The sequence below is a fragment of the Pelobates fuscus genome, chromosome 2 (genome assembly GCF_036172605.1).
Source record: "Pelobates fuscus isolate aPelFus1 chromosome 2, aPelFus1.pri, whole genome shotgun sequence".
NCBI lineage: Eukaryota > Metazoa > Chordata > Amphibia > Anura > Pelobatidae > Pelobates > Pelobates fuscus.
The window spans coordinates 345,900,125-345,915,006 of record NC_086318.1 but is presented as its reverse complement, the minus strand read 5'-3'; the positions used below and the strand labels follow the sequence as shown (position 1 = coordinate 345,915,006).

Below are 14,882 nucleotides of genomic sequence, written 5' to 3'. Positions count from 1 at the left end.
TCAGAGCTGGAGATTATGGGTATCCGGCTTTGCCGGCAGCGGCCCCACAGCCCGCTCTTTAATTCGCTGCAGGTGTTTACAAATTTATAAGTCAGCATTAAAAAGGTAATTTGAAAATAATTGTCCTAGCTTCCTTCTTGGGGACTGCACGGTATATCAATGTATTTGTGTTTTCTAATGCTTTATCCAAATACAAAAAATAAAAGTAATTTTTACCCCATATATTTTCCATTTATTCTGCAATTTACTTGACCAAAGTCTAAACCTTCCCATCAGTTCACATGGACAAAAAAGCAGTGTTGCCAGAGATGAGTTGTTATGAGAAATTTTAGGCAACTTACTAACTAATAACCATTAATACAACTAAAATGTTATTTACAACAGGAACAATGTATCTTCTTTCCACGTGATATCTAAACAAATTTATTGTATTTTGAAGACACTTTACTACGAGTACTGTTGCTGTGGAGCTCTGTTATATTACTACAGTATTATTGCTGAGGAGCTCTGTTATATAATACTCTGTACAATACTCTGTTATACAGGGACACTTGGGACAGAGCGATATGGGCCCAAAATAGGAACTGTCTCTCATGAACAGGGACACTTGGGATGTATACAATGTACACTGTTTAGCAGAACCAGGGGCGTCTTTAACGCGGGGCAAACGGGGCAGCTGCCCCGGGCCCAGTTGCTCCTGGGGGGCCCAGAGCAGCTGCCCCGTGGGCCCCGCGATTTGCGCAGCCCCCCTTGGACCCGGCGGTGCGGCTGCACAGAGCCGCACCGGCCCGCACGCTGAGGAGGCTCCCCGGGTGGCTCATGCACTAAGGGCCACCCGGGGAGCATGTGTGAGCAGGGGCCTGGTCTGGCGCTGTGACGCTTAAACAGCGCGACCGGGCCCCTTCCTGTACCGGCTGGGAGGAAGTGACGTCACTTCCTCCCGACGGAGTGCACAGCCGCGCGGGAGGAGAATGGCAGGGAGGGGAGTTCCAGAGGAGAACTCCCATCTGCCTCAGCCTGCCACTGTACCCCAGGGAAACCGCCCTCCAGGAAAAGGTAAGAACCTGGAGGGTGGCTAAATGTATGCTTGTGTGTAAGTATGTCTGTCTGTGTATGTATGTATGTATGTGTGTGTGTATGTCAGTAGGCCTGTGTGTGTCAGTATGTCTGTCTATGTGTATGTCAGTATGCCTGTGTGTCAATACTTCTGTTAGTGTATGTGTCTGTGTGTGTCAGTGTATGTGTCAGTATATCTGTCAGTGTATGTGTCTGTGTGTGTCAGTATATCTGTCAGTGTATGTGTCTGTGTGTGTCAGTATATCTGTCAGTGTATGTGTTTGTGTGTGTGTCAGTATATCAGTGTATGTGTCTGTGTGTGTGTCAGTATATCTGTCAGTGTATGTGTCTGTGTGTGTATGTCTGTCTGTGTGTGTGTCAATACGTCTGTCAGTGTATGTGTCTGTGTGTCAGTATATCTGTCAGTGTATGTGTCTGTGTGTATGTCTGTGTGTGTGTGTCAATACGTCTGTCAGTGTATGTGTCTGTCCGTATATCTGTCAGTGTATGTGCCTGTGTGTGTGTGTGTATGTATGTATGTCTGTGTGTGTGTCAGTATGTCTGCCAGTATATATTTGTGTGTCAGTGTATGTGTGTGTCAGTATGTATCTGTGAATGTTTTAATGTCTGTCTGTGTGTATGTGCCAGTACGTCTGTCTATGTGTATGTCAGTATGCCTGTGTGTGTGTCAATACGTCTGTCAGTGTATGTGTCTGTGTGTGTCAGTATATCTGCCAGTATATATTTGTGTGTCAGTGTGTATCTGTGAATGTTTTAATGTCTGTCTGTGTCTGTATGTGCCAGTACGTCTGTCAGTGTGATTGCGCACTGGGCGTAATTGGGGGGAGGGATAGGAGGGGCAGGGCCCAGGGGGCCCAAGAAAATGCATTGCCCAGGGTCCTAATCATATTATAGACGGCCCTGAGCAGAACAACCCATAAATGTTTGTTTCAGGCTGTTTTGTGAACTACATTTCCCATGATGCTCAGTCAAGAAAAACGTGTGCGCGCACGGCTTCCCACAGAGGGCGCTCAGCGGTCCTGAAAAATCATAACGTTCCCAGCACGTATGTTCGTGTAGGAAGTGCCTTCAGCAGGTGAAGGAGGAAATGTCCAGCCCTACCGCTGCTGCAGCCAATGAACGCCATCCATCCCACAGAGCAACGCCCCTCTCCAAACCACGCCCAGGAGAGCGCGCCCGCTCTGATTGGCCAGCAGAATTTGGACACGAAATTCAAAGTGTTTTAAAAAGTTGCTCGAGAGGCGGCTGGCGCCATTTGTGGGAAACTCGAACGCTGGCAGGTTTTAAAACGTTTTAAACAGCACGGGGAATTAAACCCCACTTTTATATAGAAAAAAAACAAAAAAAAAAAACGTTATTTTCATTATTAGATTTAATAAGCTAAGCATCTCCTGAGTGATCGCTGCTCGGAGCGGGTTATTAGGAGCAACCACGTCCTGGAGAGAACCGACAGAGACCTACAGTAAGTGAGGGCTTTAATACCGGGGGAGAGGGGGAGCTCAGCAACTAGAGCAAAATATCATCTTACAACTGCACATATAGAACCTTTATTATTTTTATTATATATATTTTGTGATGACGCCAGGGGTGTAATGGAGGGAAGGGGAGAAAGCCTCTTGTAATTGGCTGCACAGAGTAATGGCGGCTGCTTGATTCAATTACGTTTTGGTATTTCTTCACAATATATTACTTAAATTAACTGATATATATCTCAAACAGTTTAGTTGTATAGATATTTTATTTGCTGTCTTTTCAGCTGCATTGTTTCCTTGAATATGAGGCAATATATATATACCCCCTATGTATTACTGTAATCCGGTCTATATGCTGGCATGATGTGGGGTTTTGGGTGAGCTATACAATTTGCCCTGCTTTCATTTTTGGATGTAGGGGTGAGTATCACTGAGTTAGTGTTTTATGAGCCCTGCTGCTCCTGCTGTGGGTATGGGGCACATGCAGTACTATATGGCATTATTATATACCCATGGCAGCAGTGCCAGGGCTGTATACAGGGGTAATGTGCCCTTGCCCACTCTCAGCATGCTGGATTTATTTCCAGATAATGAAAATTTTGTATCGGATATAGCTGCTCACCCGCCAAAACTTTCCCTCCTGCTCGTCCATATTGTGAGGGGGATGGGTGGTTGCTGTCTTGTACCGTCTTAAGTCTACATTAAAACTCACGGATATTCAATATTACTTTACAAGACCCCTAATTATACAGGTCTGTCACCCTAAACTATTGGGAGAGGAATAAAGCAGCGTTTTTACCTCTAAAAGTGCTGACGGTTAATGGCGCTTTTTCCCCCCCCCCAGCTTGTACTATCTGAATATTTTTCCTCGTTCATTTTAACATATGAAAACCAATCTTTGTTGGTGTTTTCTATGTTAGTCCTCATGCTATTTTTAAGGCTTTATTTTGTGGCGGGGGTATTTTAAATTAATGGCCTCAGCTCCAGCCAACTGGATGGAGGGAATTCATTTGCTCAGTGTATACCTGCTGTATAGCAAGTATAAAAGGCTTAAACCTTCACAAATGTAAAGGCAGATTGTGTTCTAATTATTCAGAATTAGTAGTGTTTTGGGTTATGGATTTTTGTTATATATATATATATATATATATATATATAAATTAGGGTAATATTTTAAATGCTGATTTAAAAAAAAAATTGTTTGCATGTACTATATTTAAATTCATTCTTTTTTTATTTATATTGTTTTTTTGTTACTGAAGAGAGGCCACTAATGTGCATGCGTGGCGAGTGCAGCACAGGATTTGGGCCCTCCCCATAGGAAAGCATTGCATCAATCCATCCCATGTCACTGAAGGGGTTAAAAACCCCTTCAGCTACTTACCTGAATCTAGCGCCGATGTCCCTCGGTGCTGGGTCAGGAGACCTAATGCACATGGGCGGCAACGGCTGTGCGTGCGCATTAGACCTCCCCATAGGGAAGCATTATTCATTATTTATGCATTATTTATTTTGAAAAGTGCAGTATAAAAAAAACAGCATCCACCTCCTACTAAATACCAGCACCCCCCTCTTGCCAACAAGAAGACTCTACTCACATTGCCACTGCCAGTATCTGACTCCGGAGTCTGACCTCTGGTATACCCCATATGGCGCCGTCCGCACCCTGTGCCAAAGCGGATTCTCCCGCTACTTGAAACTTTATCAAGGTGGAGTACGTCGACGTCACATTGGAATGTGACATTGCATGCCTCTGTGTACCTTCAGGTCCTCCACTGTCCAGCCACGGCCATTGCAACGCTGACGTCACTCTCGCTCACAGTTGCACATTCTTGCACACACTCTCATTATTGTTTTTATCCCTGGGATCCAGTGGGAGCTCAGCCTTTCTGCTCCCTCGCGCACAGTTTAGTGGTGCCGGAATATGATGTCAAATTCCGGCGCCCGGCATTACTACAGAGCTCCTTCGCCGCATCCACCTACTCTCCTCCCCGGCCAGGTAAATGTTGGCACTAAGCATGTACTCGCGGCTCGCCGGGCCGCAAAGATGTCCATTGTGGGCCTGCATGCGGGCAGCGAGTTTGACATGCTTGCTATAGACACACAGACCACTTCAGCTCATTGAAGTGGTGTGGGTGCAGTGGGATGAGCTAAAGTGGTCTGGGTGTCTATAGTGTCCCTTTGAATCCACATCTAATGGCTGTTGTTCTGACAGCCACTAGAGGTGTTTCTGTGGCAATGACAGAAAAATTTGGTCACATGACACGAAAGCACACATATGAATGCATTGGTTCTCTAAGGAGCATTGGTTTGGACCATTATGGAAGATGCCATGTCGCCTTCACAATGTTGTGGAAGGATTAGGTAAGCAGTGCCTAAGGAGCCTCGGAACTGGAAAAGGTAAATAAAAAATTGTAGCCTCTTTCTTGGTCATATCGGGTGCTAGCTTGCTAAGGAATCAATAATTTTTTTTTATAATTCCTTCAAGCCACTTGGAAAATTGTCTTACAAACTGTTTGGATTGGCAAGAAAAGTGCAATACAAAGAGCTCTAGTGGTTGTTCTCAGGATTTTACCTTACAAAAAAGGAACCAAATGTAACTCTTCTTTATTGTCTGAAGTTTACAATGTGTATATTTTTATTATGATTAATGGCTGATAATTTATTCTTTTTTTTTTTTTCTCAGATAGATTAATGACAATTTGCATCACGTGTACCAAAATGAAGTGTGGTTTTAAAAGTAATCAAACGCCAACAAAGATGTCTCCAAACAAAATAAATGCAGCCAATGCTAAATTGGAAGCCAGTCCACTGAAACATGAACAAGACTCTTGTAAAAAATTTGAACAATCGCAAGGTTCCCAACCAGACAGTCCCCTTAAAGTATCTCCAAGACGTTTGGACTTTGCTACAGAAAACAAACCTCTCTACAACAAAGAGAATCATTTGCAGAGGTCTAAAGAAGTTGAAACACAAAATGTAGAATTAAGTGATTTACAAGACAGTGGTTACTCTTCCATATTACATGACTCTCCATACCAAAATGACGAGGATATTAACTTCTTGATTCCTCCACTGTGCGAGACACCAAAGCTCTCTTCACTACACAAAACAACTGTACAAGCCACATCTGCAAGTTTATTTCCAGTTATTCACTTTGAGGAAGTGGTTTGTTCCACGTTAAAAAAAAGTTCAAAAAGAAGTCCAAAAATAGATTGGAATCTTATTGATGAAGTAGTCTCAAGAGGAAACTTTGGGCTTGAGAACCTAATTGGTAAAAATATGGGTTTGGATCAAATGGATATTCTTGGAGAACTTTTTAGGAGAGACTTTAAACATATACTTGCCAAAATTCTAAGGCATCTCAGTGCAATTGACTTAATAAAGTAAGTATTTAGTCATTACACATTTATTTTGTAACTTAAATACAAAGAAAAATTATGTAACATGCACTTGTGAAGGTTGTCACTTTGATGGAATTGGACTTTCAACAATAGTCCATAATGTACAGTTTAAAATATACTTGGGGATACTACTCAATTGTCTGGAGAGCACTTCATATAAGCACAGCTTGAATACTTGTTTCTCTGCATTCTCGTACATCACAGGCACAGTACACATCTGGACTAGGATGCAGTAGCATAAAATAGGGAGACCTTGTACTTTTTGAATTCTAGAATTAACCTTTTTAATATTATACTTCAATGTACAGTCAGCACTATATCCAGTACAACCTGGTGGCCATTATGTATTGGTAGACTGGTTAACTGCTACTCTAACTCTATGGTGCAAATTGTATCTTAATCAAAACCTTGACTGTCTTTTCCACCACTTCCTGCTAACCCACCTCTATCGCTTTATCATGGCCTAAATTAGGACATTCCTCCTATGCAACACAGAAGTGTAATGTCTTTGACATTGCCATACATGTGTTGCATAATAACTGACAAAATGCTGTAATGGTGCTTAGTGTCCCTTAACATTTGCCTCTCATTTGCAGCATAACTAAAGTGTAACGGTAAAAAAAAATATTCTTTTAAAACCAGAACTACATCTTACAGGAAAACTAGAATGGCCTTCGGCGCTGGTTCATGCTGTCTCTGCTCCTCCCCTGTCGACATCAGCTGGCGGAGCATTTAGCCACACATGTGCAATAGCCTCTGAACGCTTTCCTATGGGAAACCATTGGATTTGCTAAGATTGTCAAGTTTGAGCTCCACCAAGGAGCGGCGGGGGAGGGGCCGTGACGCGATCCACATGGTGCTGTAAGAAAGGCGAGTAAACTTGCCTTTTACTTTAAAAACAGCAGAAATGGAACAAGATGGCGTTATAGTCTAATTCAAAGTGCAAGTGCTCATAAATAGTGTCACCATTAGGCATGCAGCAAACCAAATAAACCCTGGTAAAAAGATCCTAGATAAATACTTGATAAATTGGTGACCAAACTAAATATTCTATATACAGTTTACAATCTAGAACGTGTATCATAAAATAGAAACTGTGTATAAGAGATCACTAAAATACCCTTATTATAAAAACAATTGGTGATCCACACAGGTGTGTAGCACAATCGCCAACGTGTGAATTGGCAAATAAAACCTATAGATATACTGGCACAAACTAAATATATTACATCTGCACAAGATAAAAGTACGGAGAACATAGTGCAATATTGTAATACATTAAAAGATAGTAAAGAAGTTTTTAAAAAAAATGCAACTCACAAACATGGAGTTATAGTAGATTAACTAAATCACTCACCACCAGCTGATAACCATGTTTCCAAAACTTTATTCAAACGTAAAACTCCTCTGTCCTCTCGGATATTCACACTGATAGCTGTAGCTCACTCCGGCACTCTCCCTCGCAGTTTACCGGGTTAGGCATGCAACATTTTTTGCCCCGCGTCCTGGAGCTTTGTCAAGCTTAAAGGACCACTCTAGGCACCCAGACCACTTCAGCTTAATGAAGTGGTCTGGGTGCCAGGTCCAGCTAGGGTTAACTAATTTTTTTATAAACATAGCAGTTTCAGAGAAACTGCTATGTTTATCAATTAGTTAAGCCTTCCCCTATTTCCTCTAGTGTCTGTCTCACTGACAGCCGCTAGAGGCGCTTGCGTGATTCTCAATGTGAAAATCACAGTGAGAGCACGCAAGCGTCCATAGGAAAGCATTATGAATGCTTTCCTATGTGACCGGCTGAATGCGCGCGCAGCTCTTGCCGTGCGTGCGCATTCAGCCGACGGGGAGGAACGGAGGCGGAGAGGAGGAGGAGAGCTCCCCGTCCAGCGCTGGAAAAAGGTAAGTTTTTACCCCTTTCCAGAGCCGGGTGGGGGGGGGTGGGGCACCCTCAGGGCACCCTAGTGCCAGGAAAACAAGTATGCTTTCCTGGCACTAGAGTGGTCCTTTAAGGTGGTGCCTCCCACTGCAGTCAGTTTTATAGCGATCCAAATTGCTAGGTCTTTAATATCTTTGGACATAAAGTCTGTGGGTTATTCTTAAGAGACATTATTAAATTGGTTTTAAGTTGATTTTTAAATTATAATTATCCAGTTAGTAAAATACATGTAAACTAGATAAGGAAAGTGTTAGAAGAGGAAATGAACCCGTAACCTTCATTATCTGAAAGGACAAAAAGGGAAAGATTGTCTAAACAACTCTCAATATTCAGACCAAAAATGAGGGGGGGATTTATAGGAATCACTATTAAAAGAGAAGGGGAAGTATTCCCTATAACTTAAAATTACTTAAAAAAATAACATAAGAACAAGAGGATAGCCTAAATCACATTAAAGGACCACTATAGTGCCAGGAAAACATACTTGTTTTCCTGGCACTATAGGGTCTCTAGGTGCCCCCCTTCTGCCGGGCTTTAGGAGATGTAAGGGGTTTATTCTTACCTTTTTTCCAGCGCCGGGCTCCCTCGGCGGTGGGGACTCTCCTCCTTTTCCTGTCATCAGCTAAATGCGCAATGCATGGCACGAGCCATGTGGATTCAGCCTGTCCATAGGAAAGCATTGAGAATGCTTTCCTATGGGCGCTGGTGTCTTCTCACTGTGAAAATCACAGTGAGAAGCGAGGAAGCGCCTATAGCGGCTGTCAATGAGACAGCCAGTAGAGGCTGGATTTTAACCCATTTGGAAACATATCGGTTTCTCTGAAACTGCTATGTTTACAGCAGAAAGGGTTAATTCTAGATGGACCTGGCACCCAGACCACTTCATTAAGCTGAAGTGGTCTGAGTGCCTATAGTGGTCCTTTAGTAAAACATAAAATTCAATGTAATATAACCTCTATAAAATAAAACTTCTAAATATAATTATATCATCATATATGCAAATAAAATATGATCAGCAAAGAGCCAGGATAGAAGAGAAAAAAAAACGAACTAAAAAAGGGAGGATTGTTTAAACCACTCCCAAAAGAATACCATAAGAAAACAAAACTTCATAAACTATTAAAACTATTCAATACAATGCAATAAAATACTGCAAAGCTATCTAAAAAGAGAATGAGAAGCCAAAATGGCATCCTTGATCTCACACACACTTTACCTTGCTGACAGTGGTGCCAGGTACCTAAATAACTCTAGTAGAACTATACTGTCAGGAATGCATGTTTGTATTACTGAGACTATAGTGTTCCTTTAACCCCGTAAGGACCAAACTTCTGGAATAAAAGGGAATCATGACATGTCACACATGTCATGTGTCCTTAAGGGGTTAAATAGTTTTTATTTATTTTTCTTTTCCATATCTGTTTGCTAGTAAATCTGCTTGCACGATGTATAGATACACTTTCATGCTCTTTCCAAAGAACATAAGTAGTTTTGGGCATAATGAGTCCCCTTTAAACCAGTGAGCAGGTGATTAGCCGCTGCATCATTTTGTATTAACATGCGAAGTTGCTTATTCCTCCTTATGAATGCTCCCGTTGCTCTTCCTCATTTAAAAGGTAGAAGATGGCAGTAATGATGTTTGGTAAATCAGACGTGCTTAGCTTGTCCATGAAAGTTTAAAAAAAAAAAAAAAACACAAAATAACTTGTTTAACGTGATTGTCTGGTTGTATGCAGAATTCTCAGTACTGCATTTATTGAATTAAACTGTTACTATACTTGGAAATGCTTTAGCTATACTGTAAAAAAAAATTCACTAAGCACTGTCCTTTTTATTTACAGTGTCATTAGTGTGAGTACAACATGGAAAAAAATCTTGCACAGAGACAGCATGGCTTACAGCACTTATAAAGCAGCATGGAAAGAACTTTGTGTAAGAGTTTGAATTTTGTATTTTTTTCAAAATGTTATCTGGCTACACTGAATGTAACACTTGTGCAAACCTTTAAGTGCATTGTTATATTCCTTCCAGTGCATGTTGGGAAATTGAAGGGGCTGGCTACATAAAATAAACTATTTAGGCTCACTTTCCACTCTGCAATGACTAGTTGATCTGTATTTAAGGCATTAAAATATATTTACAAAACATGAATTAGAAAAAATACAGCTACTGGCTATCCAGTACTAAGTATTTTCAGCTGTCTTATAGTGTCAGTGTGTGTTTCTTTTTGTTATAAGATGTTCTTTGATACAATTGGAGCCCACCCATTCCTTCTAAAAAAATTTTTTTTCATATATTGAGTTTCTGTAGTAATTAAAATGCTCTAATGCAGTCGGTAGCTGCCTCAGTCATTCTGTTGTGTCATTGCAGTTACTTGGGTTCCAGATTGTACCAGCTTTAGCATATTTTCAAAATAATTTGACTAAATGTATATATTTTTTTTTTTTTCTCAAATCAGGAAAAAGAAGCAAAATTTAGCATGCATACAGCAACACGTGATTCTTCTCTTGGCCGTTTACCTCTTGCTTCAGTTCAAAAAATAGCTAGCGCTTCTTGCTGTATTAAGTCTACAAAAAAGTCAAGCAAGAAATGCAAAGATGCAGAGTCTTCAAACCGCAGACATGCAGAATTCAGTGAGGTAAGACCTATCTGATTTTTCATTTGTAGAGGCAGATCAATGCACACTTGTAGTTCAGTATTTAGTGTAGGGATCGACCGATTATCGGTTTTACCGATATAATCGGCCGATATTCTGTATTTTCGGCAATATCGGTATCGGCCAATAGGGATACCGATATTGCCGATAATACCTCCCAGGACCGCCAGGCTCATTACAAGCCCGGCGGTCCTGGGGGGGGCGGGCAGCAAGCGTTTACTCACCTCCCAGCAGCTCCCCAGTGTAAATCTCGCGAGACCCGCGGCCAGCTCTGACGGCCGCGGGTCTCGCGAGATTTACACTGGGGAGCTGGAGGAGCTGCTGGGAGGTGAGTAAACGCTTGAAAGTTCACAGAGTATCGGTATCTGCTCTAAAAAATCAATATCGGTCGATCCCTAATCTAGTGCCTCCTGATTCCAAGGTTAGCTTCCTGCAATTCCAGTAAGCTTCCAAAGCGTGTTCTCACCACATTCCAAGTAGAATAAAAAAAAATGCAAGCTCTCATTTTGCATAAGATATTTATCAAACCATACAGAAAATTCTAACCACTGGCAACCTCCCAAGGGAAGTAATCAACATGTTTGAGAAAGGTTTGACAACCTACCTGGACCCACTGGATGCTTCTACAAGGATCTTCTGTTGCTTCCAATGAGCTATGCACTGCGGTGGAGGGCCAGCTCACTGGCGGAGTGCTGTCAGCCAAACTCTCAAACTGCTTGGCTTTTTTTCCATGGGATGGTGCAAGGGTTCTGCTGGCATCCAAACCACTACAGCAGAATTTGATCACCTTTGGGGAGTCCTCTACTAAAGCTCATTGTTGGGGTTAGAAATAGCATTTGGCCCTGATCATTATGGTGAGAAAGCTCATGTCACTTTACCAAATAACATCTCTGTGAAGAAAACGGACATATCAAAATATTCCTCTCTAATACTATGAGCTCCCTAAGATACACATGTGGGGTATTGCCTAGTTCTCTGAAATTCAACTTAAAGGACCACTATAGTGCCAGGAAAACCGTTCAGATTTTAATAGAAATTTACACTTTTTAATACTGGCTATGCCCATCTGGATTTTCAAGCAGACAACAGATCCTGTTACTGGTTTGGTTAGCTTAGTTGCACTGATCTCAAGAGGCAGCAATTGCCCAGAGCACCTGCCTTGCAAAAACTGCTCATTGAGAAGCAATGGGGAGTATGTGTTAGGACTACCATAGAAAGTCTGGGCTGGATTAGAAGAGAAGGGCTTGCAAAGGCAGCAGACAAGAGATCTACAGTTTTTTCAAGATGCTTTTGTATAGAACTCCAATTAAAAAATGTATAATTAAATTAATGTATTCATTTAGAGTATATCTACTAAACAGTGGCATTTATATTGTATTTGGGTAGTGGAGTATCCCTTTAATGTTGTGTATACATATAGAGTATTTGAAGAAAACTCTACCCCTCCTTTAAAAGTAGGGATCGGCCGATATTGATTTTTTTAGAGCCGATACCGATAATCTGTGAACTTTCAGGCCGATAGCCGATAACTTGCCGATATTCTGTACATTTACCATTTTGAAAAAATAAACTATTTCTAAAGGTAAATGCACAAAATATACATGCCACATGTAGTGGATGAAGTGTATTTAGACAGGGGAGCTGTGTGTATAGTGAATGCAGTGTGTGTAGTGTGGGTAAAGTGAATGCAGTGTTTGTGTAGTGTGTGTATGGAATGCAGTGTTTGTGTAGTGTGTGTATGGAATGCAGTGTTTGTGTAGTGTGTGTATGGAATGCAGTGTTTGTGTAGTGTGTGTATGGAATGCAGTGTTTGTGTAGTGTGTGTATGGAATGCAGTGTTTGTGTAGTGTGTGTATGGAATGCAGTGTTTGTGTAGTGTGTGTATGGAATGCAGTGTTTGTGTAGTGTGTGTATGGAATGCAGTGTTTGTGTAGTGTGTGTATGGAATGCAGTGTTTGTGTAGTGTGTGTATGGAATGCAGTGTTTGTGTAGTGTGTGTATGGAATGCAGTGTGTGTGTGTTTGTGTAGTGTGTGCGTATGGAATGCAGTGTGTGTGTGTTTGTGTAGTGTGTGTGTGTGTATGGAATGCAGTTTGTGTAGTGTGTGTGTATGGAATGCAGTTTGTGTAGTGTGTGTGTGTATGGAATGCAGTTTGTGTAGTGTGTGTGTGTATGGAATGCAGTTTGTGTAGTGTGTGTGTGTATGGAATGCAGTTTGTGTAGTGTGTGTGTGTATGGAATGCAGTTTGTGTAGTGTGTGTGTGTATGGAATGCAGTTTGTGTAGTGTGTGTGTGTATGGAATGCAGTTTGTGTAGTGTGTGTGTGTATGGAATGCAGTTTGTGTAGTGTGTGTGTGTATGGAATGCAGTTTGTGTAGTGTGTGTGTGTATGGAATGCAGTTTGTGTAGTGTGTGTGTGTATGGAATGCAGTTTGTGTAGTGTGTGTGTGTATGGAATGCAGTTTGTGTAGTGTGTGTGTGTATGGAATGCAGTTTGTGTAGTGTGTGTGTGTATGGAATGCAGTTTGTGTAGTGTGTGTGTGTGTGTATGGAATGCAGTTTGTGTAGTGTGTGTGTGTGTGTATGGAATGCAGTTTGTGTGGTGTTTGTGTAGTTATGTAATTTGTGTAAAATGGGGGGTATGTTAATTATTATTTGTTTTAATATTTAAATTGTTTTTTTTGTTTCTTTTAGTCCCCCCCCCCCTGCATCTTACCAGGGAGGGGGGGATATAGTATTCCCTGGTGGTCCGGTGGTTTAAGTCCTGGGGGGGCCGGCAGCAAGCGCTGACTTACATTGCCTCCAGCTCCCCAGTGTAAATCTCGCGGCCCTTAGTGCCGCGCGGAGCGCTGCCATGGAAACCCGTGGCACCGCTCTGCCGCCGCGGGTCTTGCGAGATTTAGACATGGAGCTGCTGGCAAGGTAAGTCAGCGCTTGCTGCTGGCCCCCCCAGGACCGCCAGGCTTGTAATGAGCCTGGCAGTCCTAGGAGGTATTATCGGCAATATCGGTAGCTATATTGGCCGATAGTGATATTGCAGAAAATGCCGATAATATCAGTAAAACCGATAATCGGTCGATCCCTATTTAAAAGTGTGTGTATATCTTTGGTTGCATTTCATAGGAGAGTACAGTGGAACAAACTTACAGCAAAAGACCTCAAACACATGGGATTTCTAAAAGATAAAAAATAGTCATTATGAGGATAAATTCATTTTTTTATTTTCACAAAAAACAATTTGATTTCGTTGTTGCATTACTTTTTAATCAAACTTTCTTTTCCTTTGATCACAGATTGCAAAAACCCTGAAAAATGACCAGAGCCTTAAAGTGTGTAGAGACTGTGGATCTCCTGCCAAATATGACTCTTATCTTCATAGAGCCATTTGCACTAGAGAAAGCTGTAAAAGTGACTTTTGCACACTCTGTCTCTGTGACTATCACTTTTCTACGAGCTGCACAAGTAACAAACCTCTGGCACATCGATATTTATCAGTACCTCTTCCTGGGAGTAAAAAGAGCAAACAGAACTTAAGGAGGCTTTAAATGTTCTTAAAGAATGAACTCCTATTAACATCCCAGTAGAAATGGGAAAAAGACTAAATTAAATATTTTATATTTATTTTTATTTTTGGACATGAAAATACTCATTCAACTTTTTATATATATGTTTCAAAATGTATTTATTTCTATTTTCATTGGTACAGTTTTATTCATTCATCAGTCTAGTATTAAGACTGTTAAAAAAAAGAAAAATAATTTTTTAAATTGACCAAAGTTCAAAAAGTTATGTTTTAAATAGTGATATATTTTATAGAGATTCACTAAGTTTTTAAAGGTTGGTGTGAAACCTGTTTGTGGGTTTAGTGTCAACTCGCTTAGTGTACATTCTCAATACTGTTTCTTGTCAGGGTTTAACTTTTATCAGAAAATGAAATCTGTTCTTACATTTTGCAAATACTGCCTTGTACATACCTGTAAATATTTTTATGTATTCTTTTTTTCATGTTTTTTTTTTTATTTGTTCACGCGTGCAATATTTCTTTTGCACTATGTTAAATAAATTAAAATACTTGACGGAAAACTGATATGAATGTTCGGAGTTCTGTAATGGCTTGTTATTAGTCAGGTTTCTATGACTCTGGTGCACATCTACAAATATTTTCTATGAAAATTATACACATCCATTTTATTTTCGACAGCCAATCACAAATTCCTTTTAGATGTCAGTTTTATTTTGGCTTTTTATTTATGATCAAAAACACTTGGATTACTAATCTGCTGCAGGATATTATGTAAAACATTGATATCACAAGACCCAGATTGTATGTATATTATTTA

General features: G+C 40.9%; 1 protein-coding gene across 1 annotated transcript; it reads left to right on the top strand.

Moving 5' to 3' along the window:
• Positions 1-2,289: 2,289 nt before the first annotated feature.
• FBXO5 (F-box protein 5) lies at positions 2,290-14,127 on the top strand. Its single transcript, XM_063441341.1, has 5 exons — positions 2,290-2,539; positions 5,236-5,935; positions 9,728-9,818; positions 10,345-10,524; positions 13,836-14,127. The coding sequence occupies exons 2-5, from the start codon at positions 5,244-5,246 to the stop codon at positions 14,085-14,087; spliced, it is 1,215 nt and encodes a 404-aa protein (XP_063297411.1). The 5' UTR covers positions 2,290-2,539; positions 5,236-5,243; the 3' UTR covers positions 14,088-14,127.
• Positions 14,128-14,882: the final 755 nt, after the last annotated feature.

Excerpts from the sequence above, each read along its gene's own strand:
- FBXO5 (XM_063441341.1), top strand. The coding sequence starts at position 5,244 with ATGACAATTTGCATCACGTGTACCAAAATGAAGTGTGGTTTTAAAAGT. Across the intron at positions 5,936-9,727 it reads AGTGCAATTGACTTAATAAA|TGTCATTAGTGTGAGTACAA; the intron begins GTAAGTATTTAG and ends TTTTATTTACAG. Across the intron at positions 9,819-10,344 it reads CAGCATGGAAAGAACTTTGT|GAAAAAGAAGCAAAATTTAG; the intron begins GTAAGAGTTTGA and ends TTCTCAAATCAG.